Source organism: Alosa alosa, chromosome 18, assembly GCF_017589495.1.
Source record: "Alosa alosa isolate M-15738 ecotype Scorff River chromosome 18, AALO_Geno_1.1, whole genome shotgun sequence".
Classification (NCBI taxonomy): Eukaryota; Metazoa; Chordata; class Actinopteri; order Clupeiformes; family Clupeidae; genus Alosa; species Alosa alosa.
This window is the reverse complement of record NC_063206.1, coordinates 9,297,416-9,325,031: the sequence shown is the minus strand read 5'-3', so window position 1 is coordinate 9,325,031 and position 27,616 is coordinate 9,297,416. Positions and strand designations below refer to the sequence as shown.

At 43.8% G+C, this 27,616-nt stretch overlaps 2 protein-coding genes across 3 annotated transcripts in view; one reads left to right on the top strand and one right to left on the bottom strand.

The window, feature by feature from the left end:
• Positions 1-7,714, top strand: part of pgbd5 (piggyBac transposable element derived 5) — a 20,212-nt gene extending 12,498 nt beyond the window's left edge. Inside the window, exons 3-7 of the mRNA XM_048269449.1 lie at positions 793-927; positions 1,901-2,081; positions 3,229-3,426; positions 4,818-4,923; positions 6,778-7,714. Coding sequence (XP_048125406.1) covers positions 793-927; positions 1,901-2,081; positions 3,229-3,426; positions 4,818-4,923; positions 6,778-6,973 — 816 coding nt within the window. The 3' untranslated portion in view covers positions 6,974-7,714. The remainder of the gene's footprint in view (positions 1-792; positions 928-1,900; positions 2,082-3,228; positions 3,427-4,817; positions 4,924-6,777) is intronic.
• Positions 7,715-17,554: 9,840 nt separating this feature from the next.
• Positions 17,555-27,616, bottom strand: part of galnt2 (UDP-N-acetyl-alpha-D-galactosamine:polypeptide N-acetylgalactosaminyltransferase 2) — an 85,817-nt gene continuing 75,755 nt past the window's right edge. The window contains exons 8-16 of one of the 2 annotated variants that reach the window (XM_048269821.1): positions 27,004-27,091; positions 25,688-25,775; positions 23,767-23,870; positions 22,644-22,770; positions 21,675-21,767; positions 21,438-21,521; positions 20,748-20,892; positions 19,236-19,355; positions 17,555-18,545 (exon numbers count right to left, since the gene is read on the bottom strand). In XM_048269821.1, coding sequence (XP_048125778.1) covers positions 18,390-18,545; positions 19,236-19,355; positions 20,748-20,892; positions 21,438-21,521; positions 21,675-21,767; positions 22,644-22,770; positions 23,767-23,870; positions 25,688-25,775; positions 27,004-27,091 — 1,005 coding nt within the window. In that variant the 3' untranslated portion in view covers positions 17,555-18,389. The remainder of the gene's footprint in view (positions 18,546-19,235; positions 19,356-20,747; positions 20,893-21,437; positions 21,522-21,674; positions 21,768-22,643; positions 22,771-23,766; positions 23,871-25,687; positions 25,776-27,003; positions 27,092-27,616) is intronic. The other variant, XM_048269822.1, reaches the window with a different exon arrangement.

Genomic DNA, 27,616 nt, shown 5'->3' with positions numbered 1-27,616 from the left:
ACGCACACACACACACACACACACACACACACACACACACACACACACAAATACACACGCACACACACACACAAATACACACACACGCACCATAGTATCACCATGGCAACAGCTGCCACCCATGCCAGCCCCCAAAGGCAGGAATGGGTCTCATTGGTTGGTGGCAAAGGGCCAATTACTCACCACAGTCGCTGTCAGCTCTGGCAGCCCCTGCCTGTCAGCTGGATAACAGGCCACTTTCACACTGGCTTAGCCTCCTCCTCGCTCAGCTGACCAGTTCCCCTCCACACTGCACCGCACAGGAGAGGCCACTGAGGAATTAGTAGTTGTTTGGTTGAGATGTGTCTGTGGAGGATTTCAGTGTTTTGACCTGCTTTAACCTGCAGTTGATGTAGGTGCTACATTGGCCCCTAAACCTTCCCAGCAAACCAGCAAAATAAGCTTTTACTCTCAGTGAGTAGTCCCTGGTTAAAAAACGTTAAATAAATGAAATAAATAAAGCAATTATGTATTTAAGGCTTGAAAAACTTGGCCTTTAGTTGCACAGGATAAGTGTGCTGTCTCTTGACGGTGGATAATGTAAACTGAGCTCCACTAAACTGCTCTATTACATAGTCAAGAAATGGGCCTTGTCCTTGTGGCATGATGAATTCATGTGTCCTTCACCCCCCCATCTTTCATCCTCTCTCTCTCTCTCTCTCTCTGTCTTTTTCTCTCTCCCTTTTTACTTTTTCCCTTTCTTCCACTCTTCCCCCCCCCCACACACACACACACACACACACACTCCTCCAGGTAATCCACGAGCCTCTGATTGATGAGGACCCCGTGTTCATCACCACCTGCACTGAGCGGGAGCTGCGTAAGAGGAAGAAACGGAAGTTCAGTCTGTGGGTGCGCCAGTGCACGTCCACGGGCTTCATCTGCCAGGTGACTTATGGCTCTCTGGGTTTCCCCCTGCTCTAATGCAGACCACAGGCTGCCGGCCGGCACTCAAGGTCACATTCATATTTCATTTTTTTGTTTGGATTATTCAGTGTCCGTCAAGGATTAAAGAAATGTTTTATAGATGTAGTATGTATGCAGTGTATTTTATAGTTTCTGTGTGTATACGTTTGTGTGTAAAAACAGTTCCGATACAGTGTATGAGGTGGCTAGACCATAAGGCCATTTTTTTCAGCAGAGCCAGCAAAGTATAGTGTGTGGGTGTGACCAAATATGATTTGAAACCGATTTATTTCTCCTTGTTCATTAACATTTTCTAATGAATAGAAACAAGATATCCATGCTCCGGAATTTTTCTATTTTTTGTAAGGCTTTTATAGACCACTGGCCATCTTTTCGCCAAAAAGGCCAAGTAATGGTGATTGAATTTGCCAGAGCATCCAGACTGCAATGTAACAAAATAAATAGACGCTAGTCCTTTTCCTCATCTCATTCAGACCCAGATGGGGCAATAAAAAGGGTTTGGCCACTTAGCCTAATTGCACTCTGCTCATGGTGGGTGCCCAATAAAGAAAATGAATGCTGTAACATGGCAAGAGTCAAACGAGAGCAGGCCAAGAAGTAATGGCTTTGCCTAATGTTTCATCCAAACGGAGAGTATTAATTGATGTCTGCATTAAGCAGCTTGATTGGTTGACAAGTTCACGTGAGCCATGGGATTACACTCCTAGCTGGGCAGCTCCAAGTGGGATCACCAGTGAAGGCAAGCCTTAAATACGTTTTTAAATACAGCAAGACTTGAAGTGGACCCAGCTTAGTTGTTGGAAAACTAATCAGTCAAAAAGTATATGAGTTGGCATACAGTAAACAAACAACCCATACATGGTCATATTTGATGGATAGTGAAGATCATAACGGTCTGGTGATTAAAAGATGACTAATCTGGTTCTCCTTTCAGATTTCTGTCCATTTGAAAGAGGGCCCTGGGCCGGACGGGCTGGACACTCTGAAGAACAAGCTTCAGCTCCACAGTCTGGTGGCCAAGCAGCTGTGCCAGAGCCTGTCCGGTCGCAACTCCGTCATCTTCACCGGACCCAGCATCACCAGTCTCAACCTCTTCCAGGACTTTGAGAAACAGGGTAGGCTCTTGCACAGCTACTGTATGATCTCTCTGTGTGGACATGTCTGATTCTTCACCTCCTCTTTTCTTGTCCTCTTCCCCCATTCCTTTTATTCTTTCTTTCTTCCTTTCTTTCTTTCTTTCTTTCTTTCTTTCTTTCTTTCTTTCTTTCTTTCTTTCTATCTGTGTTATCTGTCACCAGTGTCCTGTGGAGATTTTGCCCTTTCTGTCTTGTCCCTTTCCTGCCGTTCTCTCTCTCTCTCTCTCTTCCTTTTCTTCTCTCCTTTCTTTCTGTTTGTCTGTCTTTCATCCTTACTTTCATTATCTGTCCATTATATTATTTATTATTTCTCTGTGGTCTCATGCACCCCCTGCAGTTTTTAATTAACATGTGATAATAGCCTCAGACAGGATAACCAAGGGCAAAAAGTCAACCTTGAATTGTTACTGTGATGATGTGAGAATGTGTACGTACTCGTTTCTGTTGTCCATGGCTTCCTCCTGCAAGGGAATATCAGGTTGAGACTTTAATATACTGAGCAGTTTGCCGTAAGCATTTTTTTCCGTTCTACTCTCTGACCGTGTCATCGCTGTAAGCCAGATGTAAGAATAGAGAATTCTAAGTGTTCAGCAGTCCTGTAGCCATGGTTACAACACGTCAATCGGAAATCTTCAAAGACCCAGAAAATGGAGACACACTCTGCATGAGTTGGCAGAGCCAGAGGGGGCTAAGTGCCGGCCGTCTTTGTGTTGTCCTCGCGTCTGCGCCGAACCTCATCATCAGATCTTAATCAGGCACCTGTGTCTGCGCACCTGTTCTCTCTGTAGTCTGTCACGTCTGCAGGGCTTGAACACGCTGTACAGGACTGTAAACAACCAACCTGACTGGCAAGAACAAAATGGAGTACCCCCCAAAAACAAGGACTCACTCTGGAGAGAGAGTATTGTGAATTCAGTGATTTCACAGTGTGTTGCCATCACATTAAACACAAGTTTAATTAGCCCTCTCTTGTGTGGATGCTGCTAGGCTTGTTGATGTGAAGTTCAAATAAAGTAGAGGAAACAGAGGGCATTCTCTCTTGTCAGCTAGTGAAGTTTCAGGCACACAAACACAGACACAGAGCATCTTTAATGAGTTCTGTGTGTCCACTGTTCTCCCTGGGCAGAGATCTACTGCTGCGGCCTGCTGAGCACCAAGAAGAGCGACTGCACCGGGCTTCCCCAGTCCATGCTGATCAACACGGACGGCCCCCAGGCCCGAGGCCAGTCCCGCACCATGATGAAGGGCAACATGTCCCTCATCAGCTGGTACAACAAGGGCAACTTCAGGTTCCTCACCAACGCATACTCGCCCACCAAACAAGGTGAGGTGAGGGGCTCGAGGTTGAGCAGAGAGGGGTTGAGCTTCAACATCACCTCAGTGAACCAGATCAGGAACATAGCTACATTCCTCCATACTACTCTCTACTCTACTACTCGTTCCTTTCCTCTCAGTATTCTTCAGATATATGTACATTATTTTAACACTGTACACTTTTTGACAGGCCTTACACTGATTTTGAACAGCTGTTACTATTCATATCCACAATTCTGTTGTAAATCCTTGAATGTCATGTCAGACCAGATTATAACAAATCATTCATGTCAGTAGACATGCTTGTGTGCTTTGTCCCACAGGCTATTTGAAGACAGGCATTCACTGCCTTTATCCATCTCAGAATAAAGTTTGACTGTTTAGTAGAAATTACAGTAGAACAGGAATTTAATCTCAAATCCTAAAAAAAAATCTCTTGAGGAATAAGGTATTACCTTGACTCTCCAATTTGTCACCAACACAACATTTCTGGCTTAAAATGTCTGATGACTAGGGACAATCTGAGAGAATATGGCAAAATGTTACTGGAGATTCTTCTGGTCGTCTTCTTATTATGCTTGCTCTGCAGCCTGTCTATTTTTAGGTCTCATTTTCTGGCTCTCATTATAAGATACCAATTTATGAGTCCAAAAAATGCATTCACGTTACTCTGAGTCTCTCATCACAATTTGCATGCTATGTTACTCATTAGCAGCACCATAGTGTATTCCATCATAATTACCACAGACTATCTCAAGATGCCTTTAATGCAGACAACAGATGGAGATTGGGTGTGTTGCTAAGATATCAAAAAGGCTGCTAATGGCTGGAATATGATGTTGAGGGAACATAACAATTCCCAGCCAATTAAGGCTATTCATTAAACAGATCACACACTTTGGTTGTTTATTTGTTTATTTTTCGTAAACACCTAGTTCATTGACCTTTTACAACATCAGCTTACAATGCTTGGTTCAGTTTCATTTGAGCTTGGCTCATCTGTGGTTTAATGTGTGTGTGTGTGACTGAATTATGCAGAGCAATACAGTTTGCCTGGCAAATGGATAATGGCCTCACTGGTGATGTAGTAAAATAAGGCTATTTGTGTGCACCTCTGTGAGATGAGAATAATTAGGGAAATTGATTTGACCATTCCCATCCATCCATCCAGCCACTCCTCTCTCACACACAATCCAGCCATATATGCATAGGTATTGCTATTGTTATCTACATATACTGTGCATCTACATATTATAGTTCTTATATGAGCACGCTCTGCAAACCTCACATAGGTCTATCATTCCATATCTGTGATGCCGCCAACGGGGAAATCCCCTCCGCGTTCTCTCTGGGCGTCCCCCACCCCGACCACGTGTGTGACATTTCCTGTCTTGTTTCCAGGGGTGATCATCAAGAGGAAAAGTGGGGAGATCCCGTGTCCACTCGCCGTGGAGGCCTTTGCGGCGCACCTGAGCTACATCTGCAAATACGACGACAAGTACAGCAAGTGAGTGCTGAACCTCCACCTCCACCTCCACCCCTCTTTGCCCTGCTGCTGCCCTTTGGCATGGTGCCAGCTGCAGTGGTGCAACACTAACATTGGTGGCATAGTTATGAGCATGAGATTCACAGCGTGTGTGGCATGAGGTCGGGCATGTTAGTGCTTAGTGCTGCATGATGCTTCTGTGCGGGCCGTCCAAATCGATTGTGCAAAAAGCACACAAATCTATTGTTTCCATGTGTTATCTATCTGATTTGACGAAGTGACTCCTGACCAGATCCCCCCCCCCATGGGCCCAAAGTGGTTAGTGGTGACTGGGTGAGTGTGTGTGTGGTTCACTCCACTGGAGTAGTGGGATTTGGGAGGAATCAAACTCTGTGTGCTGCTCATGACTTTCCTCTCTAAGGCTCAGAGAATCGCTCACACTTTATGCACGGCGGTCTGGTGTCTTTTCTATGCTATATCTTCCTGGGTTGGTCTGAATGCTGTGAGTTTGGTTTGAGTGTCCTTGTCCAGATAGTTGTTTGTTGCTATTGTAAATGTGCAAGATATCATCCAAAAGAGCAGTATTTAGAACTAAGTTACCTCAAAGCAGCAAGAGATATCTGCGATCACAAATATCCAGCTGACATTTACTCACATATTAAACAGGGAGTTTGACGGAGCACTTCTGTAAATGTCACTGTGTTTGAATTGTTGTCCAAGTTTGCATGTGAGTATGCACCACTGACATTCAGGAATCATTTGGGAGTTTTTCTCCTTTAGGGAAACTTGGAGAACATGTGAGTAACACCTTGTTGAGCACATACAGAGTACTCAAGAACACTTGAAGTACTATTTACATTAACATTTACAGCCAGTATGCTCTAGAACAATATCGCCAGCAACAGTGGGAGGAAGTGTGCAATTGTGATGAAGGTAGATATAGTCAAGTGTTTTTATTTGTATGAACAAACGGCATGTGTTAGCACTGGTTGCAGAGATAACGAGACAAGGCACTAATTAAGACTAAATGTGCACTCGGTAGTCACAGTGGCAACTCATTGTACGGAGCGGAGAGAACATCACTTAGCGCCTGTCTAACCTTTCTTTGTCTCTAATTTATCTCTGCAGTAATTAGATGGTATTATTCAGCATGGGCTCCAGGTCCTCATAGACTCCTCCAGATTGCACTCCCAGCCGTGTGCATCAGTGTGCGCACCTCTGTGCATAATGGTCTGGCTGCTCTGGCATAATAATGGAATCGAGGTCCTCCTGATAAGGACAAAGAATGTTATTAAACAATCATATTTCTGCTCGAAGAAATGCATGCCGGTGTAACAAGTGTTCAATCTTTGCCTGTGTCAAGATGCCAAGTGAATAAGAGTAACTGCATGGGATCTTATTTGAGTTGAGCCAGATAGAGGGTTGATGTATTCTTTTGCTGTGTAAATTCTTACTGTGTGTGTTTATACATTTTTTAAGTGCAATATATAAGTATATTTTTTTCAAGTGAATTTTTATCATTTGATATTTCATAATATTGCATTGATCTAGATATTTTGGCTTTAAGATCAGTACTGCATATTAATAGTGCTTTTTAATACAGACAGTGGTTTAACTACCTGTGTAAGTACTGTAGTTCAGCGTGAACTTAGCAACAAAAACAGGAAGGCTAATTTAGGTAGCCATTTATAGTCTCATTCATGCTGAAGTTCAAGCACTGTAATCAGAGGCTCTGATTGAGAACTAAAAAGGGGGCTTCACAGGAGATGTTAGAAGTTACAGAGACTTTTTTGTGTTCTCTGCTAATGAATCGCTTCTGCTCTCTCTCTCTCTCTCTCTCTCTCTCTCTGTCCTTCTCTGTGTTTTTTCCTGTAGGTACTTTATCTTCCACAAACCTAACAAGACCTGGCAGCAGGTGTTCTGGCTAACCATCAGCATTGCCATCAACAACGCCTACATCCTGTACAAGATGTCCGATGCGTACCACGTGAAGCGCTACAGCCGGGCGCAGTTCGGCGAGAGGCTGGTCAGAGAACTCCTGGACTTGGACGACTGTTCACCCACACAGTAGAAGTCTCTCCACTGCACCATCTCTCCCCTACACCCACACCTACACACACATACGTACATAATATACACACACTGTGTCACACACAAACCCACAGCACACATATACACTGATATCTGACCCCACATAGACTCTATTATGTCAAAGCGAAATGTTTGCGCCTCTATACTCACTACGGAGGCATTCATCTTGTGATTGTCGTCAGTTGTCTAACCCAAGCCGTGCCAAGTCTGGATGGAGTAGGCGGGTGACGGACTGATCACAGAACAGGAACGGAAGCTCTGTACCAAGACCCCTCTGGCAGACAGCAGGGCCCCAGTGTACATAGTGCACTGCATCTCACGTCTCTCCCCACAACCTTAGTGTCCCAGACTGCATGCTCAAGATAAAAAAAACCCTCCTTCATACGTGCTGTGCTATGTGCCCTTGTTAACGTGCAATGATCGTCTCGAAAAGAGTCCTGTGGTGTTCGTTAATCACACACACTGTAGCTGTGGAGAGGAGAACAAGTGGGCAACAAAAAAAAAAGAGAACAGCCATCAGTGATTTCCCTCCCTCTGTGAATAGTAATCTGACCCCTGCAGTAGAGAACCACTCTCCCCCTCCTCCCGCTCATCTAGTACTCATAATCAGAAGGGACAGATAATGTTGTACGTACTGATTAGGAATCAAAGAGCCGTTTGCAGATTGAAAGGGAAGAATCAGTGCTCTTAGAACAGCTGCCTCTGGTTAGTCTCTTTACAGGCAGGGGGTGGGGGGGGGGGGTGTAGGACACCACAGCGCAGGGTGTTGCTTCTTTCTCATTGGTAGATGTCTACCTGGGGTTAAATCTTGATGCTGGACACTTATGAGTGCAGACTACTTTATCTTCAGGTAATGATTGCTGAAAAAAACACTCACTCAGTGATACATAATACTGAGTGCCTGATGAGAATGAGCTAAATCCAATTCATTGATGCCATCAATGCCATTGCCTCACCGCAGAGCCATCCCTGGATCATCTTAATTTCAAAGGTTATCTTCAACCAGATTAAGTGATCTGTAAGGCTGAACTCCCAACCGACTAACAACAATTCCCTCAAGCTTACAGATGTTTGAACTGAATTGGACATATCTTCCTCCCTTTCCTATGTGCTATTAACCAATTTCATCATACGGTAACTAGATGTATCAAATGAATGCACTGAACGAGAGACAATGACTAAATCTTGGAATCAGATGAACACTGGTGTTTGATGTCCATTCTCCATTAAAATCATGACCTTTGACCTTTCCACGGCCAAGGTTTACCCAATGGAACAAGACAGGATGTTGTGAGTGAGAGCTACATTAGCTTATTCATGGAAGCGCCTCACTGTAAAATGGCCAATTTTTGTCATGGCACTTGACAGAAATGCCTGGAACAGGTTATTTATTTTCTTTGTTCACATTTTGTCCCAGTGTTCAAAAGCTAACCATGCATCAGTCAACTCACTTAAAAGGGACTTACTGTATAATCCCCCCCAGTGTCACTAAAAGATACTCTCATCTGTAGGCTACTAAAGTCTCGAAACAGCTCCTGACTTCAACTTACTCTATGAAAAGTCCAGCCTGATCCAGGAACTCAGGATCTTGGAATAATATTGGATCATGCCCCATCCAGAGATCTACTGTAGTCAGTATATACAGTACAGTGTCTATTCTAATGTTTGTGACATGCGTTTTGCTGTGCCCTCTGTCATGAGTGAATCACTGCAGTAGGCTACTCTACATCAATGTTTCAACATCAGTCAAGTGAATGGCCCATCACCATGGAAACAATCTCTATACAAAAGAATGGAAGCTATGTACACACAACATAAGTGCAAGATACTATGTGCCACAGCTATGCTTTTAACTGGATCGTCCAAAGTCTTCCCAAAGGTTCTCGTTTTGTTTCTTTTGATGCGGCCTAATATTTTTAATATTTTTTGCCAATCATTTATGTTTTTCCACTGTGAAAATAGTAGATATAATATATGATAAAAATGAAATATATATTGAAATAGTTATTTTAGATCAGAGTGAGGCTGGACAGACAGCTCAGTAACAGCACTTTTGCCATTCTCCTTTTTGCACTTGGAAGCTGTTGAGTTTGGAAGCATGACTCCGTTTATGAGCTTTAAAGTCTCCACGAGGCATTAAATGTGTCTGGTAATCTCCCATCTCCCATGCAGCTCTGGCCATTACATAACACAGACGCCACATCTGAATTATTCATGCCATGTTGTCACTCAGTGCATTAGTGCTGTCGAGATAGATTAAGGTCTTCTTCACCTTGTGTCATTATGGGAGTGGGTAAACCATCCGTTGTTGTTTGTGTATCTCCGAGAGAATATGGATAGAGAGGAGGGAGGTTGAGACCCAGTTCAAGGTTATTGATGTTGTGTATAGTCAGGCTCTGCTTTTGAAAGAGAGCGAGGAGACACTGTGTACCTACTCTGGGGAGATTGATTCAGAATGAATGGCAACTGAATGAGGGGGAGAGTGAGTAGAGAATATTCACCTTCTCTGTGGTGATGTGAGATTTCTAAAAGGTAAAAAAAATGGTCGTAGATATTAATTATCAAGCATTAGTCTAGCATACTGAGAATACTGTTAAAAAGGCTAAGCATTATAATGTATAATCATTTCTGTATTTTGCCATTGAGCCTATGTGTGTATGTTCCTATGTGAATTTGTGTTGCACAGCATTGGTTATTAGACCCCTTGAAACCAATTACAGCTAGAGAACCACTGGTAGACATTTACTGTATGTCACAAAATTGGAAATGGATTTTTTTTCCCATACCGTCATACCATATCAATACTGCTTTAAGTGTCAATGAGTAAATCAATAAGGGAAAGACACCTTAAGGAAATACCTTGCTATACATGCTAATGTACTTTTAAAAGGTATTGATGTAGTCAGACACATTATTTGATTTCTTTTCTCTCCTGCTTAGATGGGAAGTATTGCAGTCGGTCTTCCCACTGTCCTGATGATGTTTTTAGCAGATTTCCAAGAGTGTAGTGGTACTTTGATCATAACAACCACAAGACAAAAAGCCAGAAGTCAAATGCTGTCACTACTCCTCCATAGACATGTCTGGCCAAGTCAGTTTACTCAGCTCACTCATGTTCAGTGTGGTCTCCCAGTGCCTTGCTCTGATGAGAAACTCCAGCATCCTTTAATAAACAAACTATGTTTCTTTTGTATCTGGCTGTAGAAAGCAGAGAGCTAGAAAGGTAAAATATATGGTGTGCATTAGACATACTGGGTAGTGGTAGATATATTTCTTTTAGAAAAAGTAAGGTCGATTGCAGTGGCCACTGCAATGAACATCTTGTTCTTGTGCATTCTGGGCTGCATGTCCTTGTGCGAATGACACTCTATTGTACAAAAGTTTTTTAAGGAATGATAGGTTGGATTTCATCAACTCCCTCAATGGTCTCTCATTCACCTACAGACTGAAGCTCTGTATAGGAATCGATTCATCGGTCCTTTAGTCCGTAATGGGACATAAGTGTTCCTGCTCTTGTGCGTTTGTGTAAGTCAAGTTGCCATAATTTCCCCCATGAATCGCAAGTGAGGCGAAGTGGTTTGAATGGGTCCGAGCGCATGGAAACAAATGATGCTCTCACTGCCTAATAGTTCTCATCATACATCTGTCACACATCCAGTCAGTAATCGCTACTGCACACAGCCAGTGAAAACAATCTGTCTCTAGCAGGTCATCAGTTCATACAAGTGCCCACAACCTCCTGATCATCCCCTAGACTGCATGCAATCGATGGCATTGACTCCCCAACCATTTCATCAACATCTTGGAACATTTTTTGCACTTGGGGAAGTTTTGTTACATCAAAAACACACAATCTTCTGTGTTGTTTGGGAATCATGCGTTTACTTTTGCTTCGTTTTGACACTGGAGGATGTAAACGCCATATTTTGTAGCTTTATCTTATGTTGATTACAGATTTGATATTTCTGAAAATGTTGCCTGCAACTGTACTGTATGTAAACACTCTAATTACTAGATCATTTTCTGAATTTAAAAAATATGTGTATGTTAAAAAAGAAACAAAACCCAAATCTTAATCACAGTTATTCTATTGTGAAATGGTGATGTAGTTTATTTTTGTGAACACTGTCTATGTAAATAACTGGATGAAACTTCCACTTACAGTATAAGTCAATATCCTGTTTTGTATAGTAATTCAATTTATCAAAATAACTACACATGGAAGCCTATGTAACAGTAACTTCAGGCACTATTTCTTAACTGTACTGCAAATGGGAGATTATTGGACAGATTGTCTTGCCTGTAATGGTTTCTAAACATCCTTTGTTTTATTATTATTATTATTATTATTATTATTGAGATTCAGAATGTGCACTGTAAGAACTCTCTTGTCTTGAAAATGTGTGTGTGTCTGATAAATAGACTGAAATAATGAGGGTAGTCAAGACCTCTGTAGTACCTGTGTAATCATTCATAAATAATAGTCAGCAATCACATCACAAGCATCAACATGACCTTCACAGTTTGTGTAATAATGATGGGATGCTTGATGTAAGTTAGAGGTTGCCTCTAGTTGTTATGAATGTTTATTGGATGTGTTTCTTATGCAGATGTTACAAGCTGTGGATATGGGTGGGTCTTCACATGAAGAGAACCCATGCAGATGGTTTCTTCTCTCTCTTCCTGTGACTGGAAGCCAACCAACTTGGCTGACCTCAGGGCTACATCTCTGCTATTCTGTAGTTCCATAGACTATACAAACCAGTCAGGTCAACAGACGGAATATAAGCCTTTACAGGTGCTACTTAATCACAGACCGATCAGAGGGACTTTTAATCTAGGGGACGGGTCAGGAGTGAGTAATGGTACGACTGTGGCTGTTTATACACTACATTGTGTCCTGTGGTCAGCTGAGAGATTGATGCACTAGAAAAGCAATAGAGAATTGGGCTCCTGGTAATCATCTGTGGCTGCTTGTTGTTTTTGTATTCCTGGCGAGCATTAGAGTCCTGGAGGAAATCACATTATGGAAAGGCTCCATCTGTAACCAAATTTGGTGCAAAGAGGTTTGCCATTGTGTTTGAGGGAGGGAGCGAGCCAGATCGCTGCAGAACACACTTGTGTTTTGCGAAATGTCTCGAATGTAGGGCTGGACCAAAACTCAAACGGTATCTGATCACCAAGCAAACCAGAATTCAATGTGACTCAAACTGTATCTATTAACTTTAAATGACAGTGCGCTGTAAGGATGTCGTGGATGTTCTCGTGTCGGCTGTAGAAACTGCTTTGTATCATTCCTGTGTGTGTTTTCAATGTTGGTTGAGGTTGATTTCAAAGGGGGGCAGCGATTTGGGTGAGAGTGTGGGTTCTGTGTGTGAGAGTGAGCGTGTGTGTGTGTATGTGTGTGTGTTAACTCGTCCTCTTGTGTGTAACTTTGTTGTTTGCTGTCTGTGATGCTCGTGTGAACAGTACACCACCCTGATGTCCGATGGCCTCCTCTAACACCCTGAACACCACCCTTATGTTAATGTGAGTTTACACTGATTTGCACACTTCTAATAAATGTATCGACTTTTTAAAAAATCTTGTTGTTTAAATGTTTGAATGCACATAATCAATAGAAGACAGTACACATGCCTTTCTAAATGTGCCAACTCAGTACAGCAGACTATGTGCTGTGTGTGAGGCTTATCTCCCGTTCAGTCAGTCACATTTCCTGTTCAGGGTTGCAAGTGATGGAAGGACATACAGCTCTGATGTGTGGCGACTATGATGAGAATAGCACAAAATGACTCATTCTGTGGAACCGATGATCAACGATTACCACAAATGCTGGTTTTGTTTCAGAAAAAGAAGCAAAATATGAGGCCTTTCTGCTAGGATGACTAGATTCATCTTCGTAATGTGTTGAGGCAGATTTGAAAGGGTTGTTCATGTTCATCTGGAAAACAGTGGTAATTAAAGGATAGGTAATGTAGAGATACAGATCAAATAATCCATCAACTTAGTAGAGTCTGGATACATAGAGCATTAGGGATGGGAACAGCACTGGAGAGGTTAGGATTCTGTGCAGTGTTGTGTGCACACAGCCATATAATGTAACAACAACAACACAAACACATTGCAATGAATGCTTTCAGCGCAGTTTGGATCGTAGCAATGAACCATGTTTGATTCCCATGAATAGCCATAAAAACTGACCTCTGCATTAATCGTACAATTACTGCATGACAAACCTTGTTAACTCCAAAGCAGTCAGACTGCTAGCATGACCTTGGCCCAGACTGGCTGTGTCTAGAGCAAGCTACTGCAGCTCCTTGGTGTCGAAAAGTGACAGATGGTCAGACCAGTCCAGCAGCGCCACCACCAAAATGGCATTACATCACCCCCCAGCACAAACACAGTGGGAGACCATGGGCAAAGTGCACAGCCCAAGTCTGTTAGCACTGCAGTGAAAACAACAAAAGGGCCTGTAGATGTTTTTCCCAGTGAAGGCCTAAAGTAGAGCACACGACTCTGGTGTTGCTCACTTCAGTTCAGAGCAGTTCAGACCATCTAAGGGCAAAAAGTAACAGCTTTTTGTGAGCAACTTTGTGTTGCCATAGCATTAGTTTCTTTTCACTATGCACGATGGCTGGGTATGTCTATTCTCTTTGCCTTTGTAGTTTAAAAGCCAGCATGGTTTCATGTAGGCCCTGTATGTTTGATGTTTCCTACCAGATACAGGTCTCTGGCTGACATGGTGCAATTATTTGAAAAGTGGGTGGTGGGGTCCACCTATTGTACAACACAATTCAATCACATTTTGTGGGACCCCTGCCTCTTGACTTCCTGGAACTTTGAGGGTAACCAAATTCTGGCCCCATTCTGATTTACCCCAACCTCCCCTCCACTCCTTTGTAAGGTCACAAGTGCTTTACTTGGACACGGCAAGTCATTTAATGTGTTTTAGTGCACTTTTCACCATAGCAACTACCAACCACCAGGCCAGAGACGGTTGATAAAGTTAACTATAAAATCTTTGACCAGGCAGTCTGTAAAATTTCACATAACAGAAGCCTTGCTGGGCTCACAGCCACAAAGGTCATCCTTAGTCCCAATCAAATAGGTCATTCAAATGGGAGTCAGCACAAATCCAAACTGGTAATAGTCTGGCCCACAACTATTACACTGGTATATGACTCATGGTTTAGGCAAACACACGACCACACATCTGGCAGGAGCCTAGCTAGGCCTACTGCCACACCAGAGGCACACTGAAACTCAATTAGACAAGCTTGAGAAGTATAGTGAAGCCTGTGGAAGACACGGCCATACTGCCTACATTCACAGACAGGAGAAATAGCAAGAGTGAATGTAAACATTCGTCTGTTTCCAAAAAGAAGAAAGTTTGGATGTTCAGAGCCTGTGTGTGTGGCAGTGCGTCAGTTCTTGCCTGTGATGATGAGACATGCGCTCATTCAAAACAACATGGAGTGCTTTTCGATCGTCTCAGAAGCACAGCGTCATGTCTGGACGGACTCAACAGTGGGGTGTAAAATGAATGAGTGTTCAGAGGCACATGAGTCTCGCCGCATGCGGAGATCTGGGCCTCTCTGGATCTCACCACAAGGCAGCCTCTGCTGAGACTAGCCTAGGTGGAACTCCTCTTCACAGAAACTGTAGAATATAGTTAAAAAAAACAGCTTAATTCTCACAAAACAGACCCAGCGGTGTTAACAATTTAGAAGCATTCTGACTGGACATCAACACACAATATGTCTGAATATATGTCTGAAAGGGGTAAGAGAGGGAGTTAAAGTAACACTATGTATTTAATCAACTTTTAAGCAAATTCTTCAAAAAAACGGACAGCTGTAGGCTAGATGACGTCCCACATAGGACAGCTGGCCTGTGTGTGAGGGTTTTGGTTTCCTTTTTGGTGTGTGTGTGTAGAATAGCAAAGAAATATTCACAAACTGATGAATTATATTGTAATATTTATATAAACCCATTTATTTAAGTTATCTTGTTTTCCTCATTCAAAGTATTTTTTTCGGCATATCTATAAAACAATGAACAGTTACAAGCTCTGTACAGTAGACCAATTCACTATAGACTGCAAGTTTATGTGTGTGTATGTACTGTACATGCATGGACATACAGATTGTATATACACACATATACACATTTACAAATGGTGATCCTCCACACAGTCTTCTTTTCCCATTGGATACGACAGTTTCCTTATACTACTGCGGGTCTATTTGGAGAAAATAATCAAAGCATAGGGGGAAAAAAAAAAAAAAAAAAAAAAAAAAAAAATCAATGTTTTCAAATGATGATATTGTGTATTACATCAAAGATTCAACATCTCCCATTACATATGGATTTCACATGGTCTAATCTTTAATACAAATGTATTGACAAATGTAAATTAACAGTAAATAACTTTGGCACACTGTGCAAATGTAAACATTAGATCCAATTTAAGATTAAAAAGGACACCGTTGTCATGTGGGTTCTTCCCCCCCCCCCCCCCGCTAACCGTCCGCTCCACTTGGCAGGGGAAACAAAACCTTGATTGTTTTTTCTTTATTCTCCTATAAAAATCTTGTCCAAAAATAAGCTGACGGAGACAAAGTGTGAAAAACACACACTATTCTGTCTGACCTACTGGTGGCGTCTGGGAAAAGGTCAATAAATATGTTCATGTTTTTCTCTTGTTGTTGCCCAGCCCGCTCCACTCCTCTTGTAGTTAGCAGTGCTACAGCATAGCAGTGGACATTTTAAAGCACTTTTTGTTTTCCTTTTCATCGACATATCCACAGACTCATTCATTTGTTCTATTACTTAGAACCTTTTATGTTGAGCATGTCCGTGTTCAAAAGGCCATTTGAAATATTAAAAAAGGTACAGGTGTGGACAGAGAGGAATTTCAGGTCTTTCACAACAGACTCGTACAGCGAGTAAGAGGGGATTGTGTCAGAGTGATCAGAGAGATATTTCTGAATACATAGCATTACGGTCATACAGGGGCTAGCCAAAGCAAATCATAAGTGAGGGTCACATCATATAGTATTCGCTATCCTAGAATAAATTAATTACAATGGTGTTGGCGTATTCCAACGCAGACTCAAAAAAAAAAAAATATATATATATATATCTATCATAGTAACACAACTATGGAGGGATAACTGCCTCTACACATCTTTCTTCAAACACATTTAAACAGAATGTTGGCCAGGCTATTGAAAGCAAACCAAAATCCACTGTTAAGTACCGCATGTTTTACGAGCTATTAGTGTCAGACTATGCAATCATCGCAGAGCTAGAAGCAAGACTGTTGGTGGGTGGCTGGGTGGGAGAATGAGAATGGAATAAAAAAGAAAAAAAAAGAAAGATGAACACAAACAAGAGCGAGGAAATCTTATTGCTTTTCTCCCTTCTGTGCCCTACAGACTAGCGGTGACCCAGCTTTCCTTTGCAAAGCGGTTACTAGGGAACAAATAAAACAACTCAACAACGTCCTCAACAAATCACAGCCAAGTCTGTATCTGCTTACAGTATAATGGATATCTGTTAAAAGGCAATTACCTTAAGTCATTGGAAAACACACACAGAAAAAGTTGTTGACAAACAAACAAACAAATAAAAGAGACAAATAAGATAGTCAAGTATTGATGCTATATGCGATCACCAGGTCACAAGACCTCTTCTGGTTTCAGACTGTTCAACAAAAACAAACTAAAAGAAAGATAGTGATTATGTCATACAACTGCAAGACATAACAATAATCTCTCATACAAGTCACCCACTAGAGCCTTCTGGAATTGGGAGAAATAGGATGAAATGTACTCTGCACAGAAGCCTACTGTAGGCCCAACAGTCTTGGCATCTGGCCGACAAGATGTGCTCATGGAGTGAAACACGGACACAAGACCGAGTACAGGGTAGAAAAATAAAACAAGTTGACAAGACTTACACCAGACCAGTCAGAAAGGAATAAGAGAATATACTGAACCATCAGTTCATATTTACTGATTCATAATATAATCACTTGATTCTTCTACATGATGTAACAAGCAAACAGACAAATAAAAAAGTGAGCATCTCCTTATAAAGGTGTCCATGGAGAGAACAATGATGACAACACACTACTTTTTTTTTTTTTTTTTTTTTTGTCTTAGATCCTTCAAAGCATACACAAAGTGGGGGGACAAAACAAAAAGACGAAATGGCTAAATACACCATGTCTCTTTTCCCCCTCCTTAGTCTTCAATGTTGGAGTAAATTTGAAATGACCCAAGGGGGACCAAAGAGGACATGACGTGTCCACACACACAGGGGCAGCAGCCAGTGCTACACCACCCAAGACGCCAGCAGCCAATCCACTTTCTGGACACTCCTCAAGGTCCATCCTCCATCCCATTAGCAGGGACTAGTATGGAGTACGTCGTTCTCGTTGTGGTCCACATTGCACCTTTTCTTTTCTCCTGTCCATCAATACCAGACCCTTGATAGAAATTGTAGAAAACAATGCTAGTCTTTTCCCCAGCCCCAGCCCCCACCACCTCCCAGCTTTAAACACAGAAATTCATGATCACTAGATCCCTCCACCCAAAAAACAAAAACCAAAAGAAAAGAAAACCCAAAAAAGCAGGCCAAATGCTTCAACCTTCGTCAAAGTCTGAGAGGGAGAATTGTACTCAGTTGTAGAGTTCTCCCCCTTTGGGCAGCCGGGAACACTCCAAGAAGCAGTCAAAGGAACAAACCCCAAGTGTGCCGAGTGAATGACCACCGGTGGTCAGCTCTGGGGCGGCGGTGGAGCACCAGCTGGGAGCCGCGATGGAGACGGTTCAAAGTTTGTTTGTTTTTTTTTTTTTTTTCATTCGACAATGTTAGTTATTTGAAAAGGAAGGAAAGAAAATATAAAAAAGATTGTTTTCTCTCAGAAATGTGGTGGAAAATTCAATGGAGAAAAATAATGCGATAGAAAAATATTGACTTGAAAAAAGAAAGAAACAAATCCAGAAAGATTCAGGACATCAGAAAGAAGGAACAAGGAACTTAAATGAAATAAAAACACCAAAGAAAAGAAGAAAAAAAAAAAATGTAGATTCACTTTTCCAAGAAGGTGGACCAAAGTTGAAAACAATGAGGTATATAGTTGGATGGGAAATCTTCAACACACACACTGTTTCTCATATGCTCCAACACCCCACACACCATAGTCGCCCAGGACTGGTGCTCAGGTCCCACAACTTGGTGCCGTGTCCTGGATGGTGTGGCCCAATAGGCAGCCTGACAAGGCTCTACCAGGGTGGATGGACGATTGAGAGGGAGGGAGAGAGGGAGGAAGGGAGGGAGGGAGGGAGGATGAAGGGATGAGAGGAGTGAAAGGTGGAGAGGTGGGACTAGGGCTGCAGATTAAGGGTGAACTTCCACTGTTGCGTGAGCGAGGGGCTGCACACCTCCACGGTCAGCCCCCCCGTGCGAGCCCCTCGGCTGTCCAGGCACAGGTTACTGCCTACGTGCCGCAGCTTGGCGTTGCTCTCAATCTGCTCCCATTTCTACACACACACACAGAGAGAATCAAAAACACAAACATGTTTAAAGATATACCCAGGGCTCATGGCATTTTTATTAGGCTGTGTGTATGTATGCGTCAAGCAATGATCCAGCACAGTGTAGTGGGGATCTTGAATCCCTATCCGTTTTATAGTTTTACACAGGAGTGTGGAATGGAATCCAGTTTCTTGTAGAAATCAAGCTCTCACATTAAAACCTTTCGGTCAGACCATGATGATGAGATTTGGTCTGAAGAAAAAAAAAAATCGGGTAGCAGTGGTCGGGGCTTTTAACCAGGGGTCAATGGAGGGTCACTTAAAATGAAACAACCATTTAACAGCTTGTCACTACTGGACGGACTGATGTATCATTCCTGGCAGGAGCTGCAGGGGCTGTGGCCCGGAACTGGACCCCATCTGGCCCAGACACAGAGCTGCCCGCTAACTAGGGTCACTCAGTGGCCTCATTACCGTATTTTCCGGACTATAAGTCGCACTTTTTTTTTATATATATGGTTTTTTTTCATCTTCATGACACACTTTTTGACTGGTGCGACTTATACTCCAGTGCGACTTATAGTCCAGAAAAATACGGTAGTATTTCACACGCACAATTGAAAGGCCTTCTACTTTTTGTTCTCTAGGGGAGCGGTGGTTGTTGTGATCGATCGCATCTGTGCTCGGCTCGCTCACCTGCCGGCTGTCGTTTTCCCTGCAGCCCTGCAGTTTGATTTGCGATCCTGCCGTGCGGTCCACCACCGTCAGGCACAGATCCATGTGCTTCACCGACTTGTCCTTGGTTAAGGCCCACTCCTGATGCAGAGGACACAAACCAGGAGGTGAGAGCGTTCCAACAGAAGCGTGCGCACACACACACTCAGCCAACACCCACACGGATCCACACAAGCCCACATGAGGGCACAAACAGAAGAAGTCACATCATTGAACGCCTCCACACACACGCCCTTCCAACAGAAACAGAACACATATTAACACACACACACACACACACACACACACACACACACACACACACACACACACACACACACACACACACACACACATGCCCTTCCAACAGAAACAGAACACATATTAACACACACACACACACACACACACACACACACATGAAAAAATAAGCTGAATACATACACACTTAACAATTCAGAAAGCAATATAATTACAGGAAAAAGGTAATCAGATGCCCCTACATAAGTGGATTAAAGGGAAGCTGTAGCTGTAGCTCATAATAATATTTTACAGCATTTCTCCCTGTTACGTTTCCATTAGCGCTTCATGAGGCTCAGCTATTCAACACTGACTGTTTGCTCTTTCAATAACATTCACAGCCTTCAGGCACAGTTAGCTCATGTCAGAGCTACAATGCCTCCATCAAAGGGAAAGAGCCTAGAGCTGCCTCTTGAAGAACTTACTGCACATGTGAAGCGTGACAAGTCATTTGATTTGATCTCAAAACAGAGGTCCTGCAATGAATGCTCTGGAGAAGGTTTGAAATCAGATCTGTGGCACTATGGAGCAATAAAGAGCTCAGATTTATAAAGATGCAGAGGGGACCTTAGTGGCAACAAAAATGTTGTGAAAGACCGAAGAATCTGTAGAATCTGTGGCTTAAATCTACCCACAAAGAATCTGCACCAAAGCTCACTAAGTGTGGGGGGCTCAGTACATGGGGTGTGGGGTATAAAAATAGTGGACATGTGCCCAGTATGGACAGATCCAAAGATGGACTTCGATCCACTGACCCATCCAGTGATACTGTCTGCATCTCTCGGAAAGCCTGCCTATTTACAATACCTGAAACCTACCAGGGGCATTATGGCCTTACGAGCATAGCCTACACTTAGCTTGAGCTCAATAGATCAACACAGGCTGAGAATCAGTGACTATTACATGGCAACTTGACACCTGCATATACCAATTATGGAATATAAACAGTGAAAAAAAAACCACCACTGCAGTGCTCTCCCTGATTGTGGCAAAAAGCAGCCCTTACGTGACACCCACGAGTGTGTGTGTGTCAGTGTGTGTGTGTGTGTGTCAGTGTGTCTCTCAGTGTGTGTGTGTGTGTGTGTCTCTTGTGTACAAGACCACCTTCGTTTGACGGACCACCACACCCAGCAGATCACCCCTGTGCATCCTCCACCTCAGCTGGAGAAGACAAAGTTAGAAAGGGGTCTATACCTGCGCTCGCAAAGGTACCTGATTGCCTCCGGCGTTATGGCACTCATAGACGCCTACCACCCCGTCGGCAAAGTGGCCCAGTGTGTCCAGGCAGTTGCTGCCCTGCTGCAGGGCCCCGAACGCGATGTCCTGGTGGTCAGGAACCCTGCCGGAGGGGGGAGGCGAGAAGGTAAAGATAATGAGTAAATCATGGGGGTGTTCTTACTGATGCCATTGGTGGGACCCATCAACAATACTAAGAAACAAACAAAGAAGGTAAACAGTGCATGGACTACTTTAGCCTCTTCCCAGTTTCCTGGAATCAGAACACACGATTTCCGAACGGGAAAAGTCTTGTGCATCTGAATGTAGATTTTGACAGAACACATATTTATAGATCAAAGAATAAAAGGAGGACTTTGTAAACCAAAATATTTATTTTAATTAAAAAAGGGAGTGGGCAGCAGCTATTTTGGCCAGTCCAGTCCTTGGCCAGATGAAAAACAACCCTAATGGCTTGAGGATATGGCTTAACGCCTGCAGAGAAACACAGGACTCATGGGAGAAGGAGAATGTTGGCCATTGTCTACATGATCCATGGCTGACAAGATGTTTCCATAAACACATCCACGTCAAATCATTTATTGGCCAGCAATGTGGCTGAATCTCTTGTGGTAGTGGCTGGCGTGGCGTGGCGTGGCGCGTCCATACCGTAGCTCTGGGTAGACGTGCTCCAGGTACCACTTGAAGGGCTGGCAGCCCAACCTCTTCTTCATCTCCAAACGACTCTGAATGCTTCAGGCAAGAAAAGGAAGACGGTTAAGCTTAGGTCCAAACAATACAGATGCCTTGATGCACACCCCTTCACATGTATGCGTTTATTGGAATGTTGTTTAGTAGAATTCACTTATCTTGATGACATGAACACATGAAGTGGGGGATACATACTTGCCGTAGGGCACGTTTCGGGCTGAAGGCACAGCTGCGTAGTAAAAGTTCTTAAATTCGTCCATCCACACTTCAGCTGCTCGCCTTGTGTTCCTGCACAAAAACAAATGTGTTAGGAAGGGCTTAAATCACTACACAGACATGAATGTATTACTGCAAGCAATCATAAAATAGTAAAATTTAGAATGTGCAACTATATGGCTGGACCAGTTAATGTCCTGCAACAATGCATCCACTCAGTTCTTAGTATCAGTTCTTTCTCTTAGACCAGTGTCCATCTCTGCATGGATTTTGTCAAAGTCCTTTTAGGCAAGTCCCTCCACTCGGCGGCCATATTGCAACACATTTTGGGCACTTATCGGGCATCTATTTTGAGCAGAACTGTGCATGCTCAAGGCTTCACAACACCAACCTCGCTCTAGCGTGTGTTCACAACACATCACGATTGGCACAATGTATTCATATGTCGACTTTTGGAAGCGAAAGGGGCGGGATATGTATAGACAACTGCCATATTGGCATTATGAACTAAACCCATGCCTATCCATCTATTTTTTGAGTGTTGCGTCTCCTCGTTAGAGTAGAAGTCTCTGATTTTGGCCTGCAGTTCTGCCACTTCTTCACATTCACCACTAGAGGTCCCCATCTACCAGCTCCCACTTACACACACACACACACACACACACACACACACACCTCATTATTCACCAAATGCTCTGGGGAAAGTGAGAGGAGAGGGCTGAGAAAACCAAGCCCATCTGTATTCTGGTAATTGTCTCTGGCGTACACTCGAGTGTATTTGCTTGCTTGTTTCCCCCTGCTGTGATTTGTGCAGATGTGGTCTTAAGGGCTCCAAGGAGGGAACTGGGGAAGATTTCCAGTGGATCATTATCAGGTCCTAAGTCTTCTACTCTGGTGATGTTGCCATAGTTCTGGTCGCCGTGGTGATGAAAAGAGAGAGTGGGTTACCTGGCGAACACAGTTCCGCTGCCACCTGGAAAGGTGTAAGGATGCTGCTTGCGGAAGACGTGGCCGACGCGACTGCAGGGGATGATCTCAAGGCTCCCGCCGCACTGCCACACACGAAACGAGATCTCTGCAGGAGAGACACACACACACACAGACATGAGAACACACTCAGACACATAAAATGTACCCGTATGTGCACAAGTGTCCTTGCACACACACACACACACACACACACACATATATACAAAATATCAAATAATTTGCTGTGCAAGTACACATGTATGAGTCACACACCTTGCCAGCCTACTCATGTAGAACTCAAAAAATCCCCATTTCATCCTCTTTCTGTCATCCATTTTGAAAAGTCACGAGTTGGCCCGGTGCAAAACATTTTCCCTGGCAATAGAACGCCGAAAAGAAGTGCTGTGTTTGTGGAAACAGTCTCTCCACTGCCCTCTCCGTCCAAGAACACAGACATGAATATTTATACATGCCCATCTCCCTCAAACTCCCCTCTATGTGCCACCAGTAGCTTTTAACATGCCAAGCCTTATACTGGTGCCCCTGACCTCCTTTCCAACTGTACCAGTCTAAAGACTGACTTTTCTCTCTCAGTAGTTGGCCTTGTTTGGGACCCTGCCTCAGGCAAGAGCTTGGAGTGGTTGGGGGGCACAAAACAAAACAACTGCTTGAGAGGATGGGTTTGAAAAAGCACACACACACACACACACACACACATCCTTCAGGAGATGCTTTTGACATTCTTTCCGTAAGATATTCTTTCCACTTGAACTGCAGCTAAGACCTGCCACATCATGTTTCCTGTGCTTGCAGAGAGGAAGGCAAGGTAGGCAAGATGTCAAGCAGGAGTTGCTCAACACCATGTTCTATACTGTAGGCACTACTGAGCAAGGTAGAGATACTATAGACATACACCCTACATATTATATAATATAATATATGTGTGTATTATTTGCCACTGAAGCTCTCTACCCTTTGGCTATTCTTCTGATTTACATTTGTACAGTATGTGGAATAGATCAATCTGTATAACTGGGTCATGTGTTAATGCTCTGGATACTTGATGCTGACAGGCACTGAGTGCGAATGTGCATTTCCTTACCGAGGTTTTCTCCTCCCCACACGTCCATCATCATGTCATACTTCCCCAGCTCCTCAAAGTAGCCCTTGTCCATAACAAACAGGCCGCCAGCGATCATGGGGGTCCTGCAAAGGAAGGCCGAGAGACTAAAAAAAGGGACAAGAGCACACGGCACGCATTCTGACAAATCAAAAATAGACAAAAAGAAGAAGAAACAGCTGACATGGCCCTGGAGAGCCCTCACAGTGTCCCAGCAGCTCTTAGCCACAGAGCGCTCCAACTCAGCCTGGGCCCTGATGATGAAAGACAGCTTTGTGGTACCCGATCCACCCCCAAAGCCTGGCTGTCCTAATTAAAGGGAAGGCATCGGAGGGAGGCTATTTGGTTCCTCGCTCTCTGAAGAGGGAACTGACTGAGCCTTCGTTTGGAAGTGCTTTGGCTCTCATCTTGGGGAGGGTTCCTCTGAGGTGCGCTCTGGTGGCTTTTTGTTTTGGTTAATCTGCCATGCGTAATGACTCCGTTTTGGCGATCATTAGCCCCCCCCCCCCCCCCAAGGCTTGGCAGAGAGGGATCAGGGGCTGGATGGGCAAAGAGGCCTGGACCGCTATCGGCTCAAGTGAAAAAGTGCAGCATCATGCCAAGTTAGCTCCCCTGATAAAGGTATTGGCCATCTGCGAACAACATCTGCACAATATCACAATCTGAAGGCCAATGCATTCATAACACAGTTCACAGCAGAGAGGAAACAATGACACAGCAACAAAATCCCTTGCTCGTGCAGTTAGGTTGGGTAATCCCTCTTTTGTCTTGTACATCTGTATTCACACACAAACATTTAGGTTTCTGTACGTAGGCGTGCTGTTTGGCTGCAATCATACACCTGGAATTTGATCCCTAACACACCCTTCCTATGACCCTCCTGCTACTGTTAAATGGGCTGAGGCACTATACTTCCCATCAGAAATAACACTGGTTATTAAGTAAGGGATAATGTATAGAACACCGGTCATTATGGGGAAAATAAGTCCCAGCGGAGGGGTCTTGTTTTGCCCTGAAGGGACTTATTTTCCCATGATGACCGGCGTTCTATACATTATCCCGCTTATTATACGGCTATTTGCCAAAACGAAAAAATAAACTCCATGATGTGTCTCTTTATTTGTTACACTTTTTTTTTGCTGAGAAACAAATAGTTCGAAACGCATGGCTTTTGCTGATCAACCGTCTGCTTTCACTTTTGAATGAAGTTCCAAGCACAAACTCCGTTGCCATTGACAGCGGTCATTCTTGTTTTCAGAGGTCCTTTCCCAAGAAATAATGACCGCTAGAACTTTCGGAAATCCCATTCAAGTCAATGGAGCATTCTACTTGCATTGTGAAGAGCCGTATAATAAAATATAATAGCATATGACCCTGCCTTCAATCCTGCTGGTCCTAAAACAAACATACATTTTTGCATTCGTCTGGTGAGGCTGCTCTCTGATGTGCTGAATCTGACACAGGATTAGGGATGGATCCCTGTGGCATGTCAACATTGAAAAACCTCAAACAAGCTGCCAAACAGACTGTCATGGCAGGTATCCAGGCCGGCCAAAAGGGTCCTTCTGAAGCAAAACTGAATAAATAAACAAAAGCTGCCTCCAATGTCTCCTTTGGGGGGCTTCTTGCATCCTTCCAGCTGTCAGATTTGGACTTTCTAAGCCCTCTATTCTACCGAGCCAGGACACTGAACACCGGCTCAGACACGATGCCTCAGTCTCTCCCCACCCCTGTCTCACACACACACAAATGCACACACACACACACACACACAGAGCTCTCTCTGTTTACAGCGTGCGTGTTCCTGATAAATTATTTGTAGAGGTGAGCTAGCCAGGAGGTGCAGACAGCTGGCGTTGGCACGCAGCGTGGCGTGGCATGGCGAGACGAGCCGGGCTCTTACTTGATGGGGGCGATGGGGTTGCCCTGGCGTGCTCGCCGCTGCTCCAGGGTCATGTAGTCCCACTTGAAGACCAGGTTCCAGTCGAAGCCTGCAGAGGGGGAGATAAGAGGTGGAGGTTTACTGGGCTTCGCAAGAGAGAAAAAAGTTTGGTGGCTTTTTTAGTTGGTGGCTTTGAGCTTCTAACACATTATCGTCTGGAAGTCTTCAAAGTGGGGGGGGGGGGGTAAGCAGGGAGAAGTTCCAAAGATAAAATATAAACTCCAACCACAGGGCCAACAGGCTAAAAAAAACAAATATATAATGATACAGGAGTTTTTTGTCAGTCTATTCATTCAGGATGTCAACTACATACATGGAGCTTTTATAGCCTTGCAGTCCGTAGGCATCCTTAGCTCACATACCGAGTAAAAAGCCACACACAGACAAAAACATCATTCATCAGGATAACTTGACATCTGCATACAAATAAACACATTCAGACAAACACTTTCTTCACACAGCTGGACACAGTTGTCAACACCTGATCCTGTCTAACAATCCAGTCAAAGACAAAACAGAGCTGGTGTGGTGCCTACAGGGCTGGTGTGGTGTGTGCCTACAGGGCTGGTGTGCCTACAGGGCTGGTGTGCCGTGTGCCTACAGGGCTGGTGTGCCTACAGAGCAGACACAGTGTGCTGCCATTTCTAGAACACTTCAGTCACTTTCAAACCCTTTCCTTTATTTCCCACTGCAACTAATGGGGCATTAAAGACACAGTCTCTGTCAGTGTCTGGCTCTCCTCTCCTCTTCTCCCCCTCTTCTCTAGTCTCCTCCTCCTCCTCCTCCGCGCAGGGAGAGTTAATTAGGCCTGTATGTGTGTGAGTTTTTTGTCAGTTGATTAGGGCCTGTATGTGTGTTAGCAGGCAGCGCTTGCCGTGCTCTCTTAACACAATCCGTCTCCTTTCCCCAGACAAATCGATCAAATACTTTCCATCCCATCGGGCCTCTTCCCTCCCCCAAAATCTTTATTTTTTGCCCCCGAAGATTCGTTATGCTCTTACACGAGCCCAAGAACACACGCCCACTAGCATTCTCCCCTCATCAGTCACACACCCACACACACAAACAGTTACATCGATACAATTATCCCAACACACACGCATGTACACACATGAAAGCATGTGTGAGGACCCAAATACACACACACACACACAATAGAGGCCAAGATTAGGGGAATGTGTGGGGGAGTTCCTCTAAGGGAATACAATGTGAATCTGAGGGGCAGGAGGAAATGGTGAAGGATGAGTAAATGCAGCATCGGGGCACAAGCCACACACCTCCTTTGAGATCCGCAGACGCACCCACATACTGGAAGTTATCCATGTTGATCACGTCAATGATGGGGGAGACGACGCGTGACTTGTCCTGAGAGAGAGAGAGAGAGAGTGAGAGAGAGAGAGAGAGAGAGAGAGAGAGAGAGAGAGAGAGGAGAGAGAAAGAGGAAAAAAAAAAACAGGATGAGAGGAAACCAGCTCTGCGTGAAAACTTCAAAAGAGGCTGGGTCCCAACTGGGTCCAACAATGACACACAATCACACACACACCACAGTCACGTATGCCCACAGACCGTAAGAGTGGGTACACAGATGGCCTCAAACAAGTTAAAATACTGGGAATTCAATACTGGGCTTGTGCTGAACAGATGTATTCCAGGAGCAATAAAGGATTAGTAGCCCTTTGGCTAAAATTAGACTAGAAATGACCCATAGTAATCCAGGTATGATGAAATAGCACACAGGAGTCTGTCCACAGCAGTGAATATTCCATCTCTGCCCTATTTCTCAATGTTTCATTTACTCAAAGTGGAAAAATTGTAAATGTCAGATTATGCAGTGTAGCCCAAATTTGCTTTTAATTTATGGGGGCCGGGTCCAGCCAAGCCACAAATAGA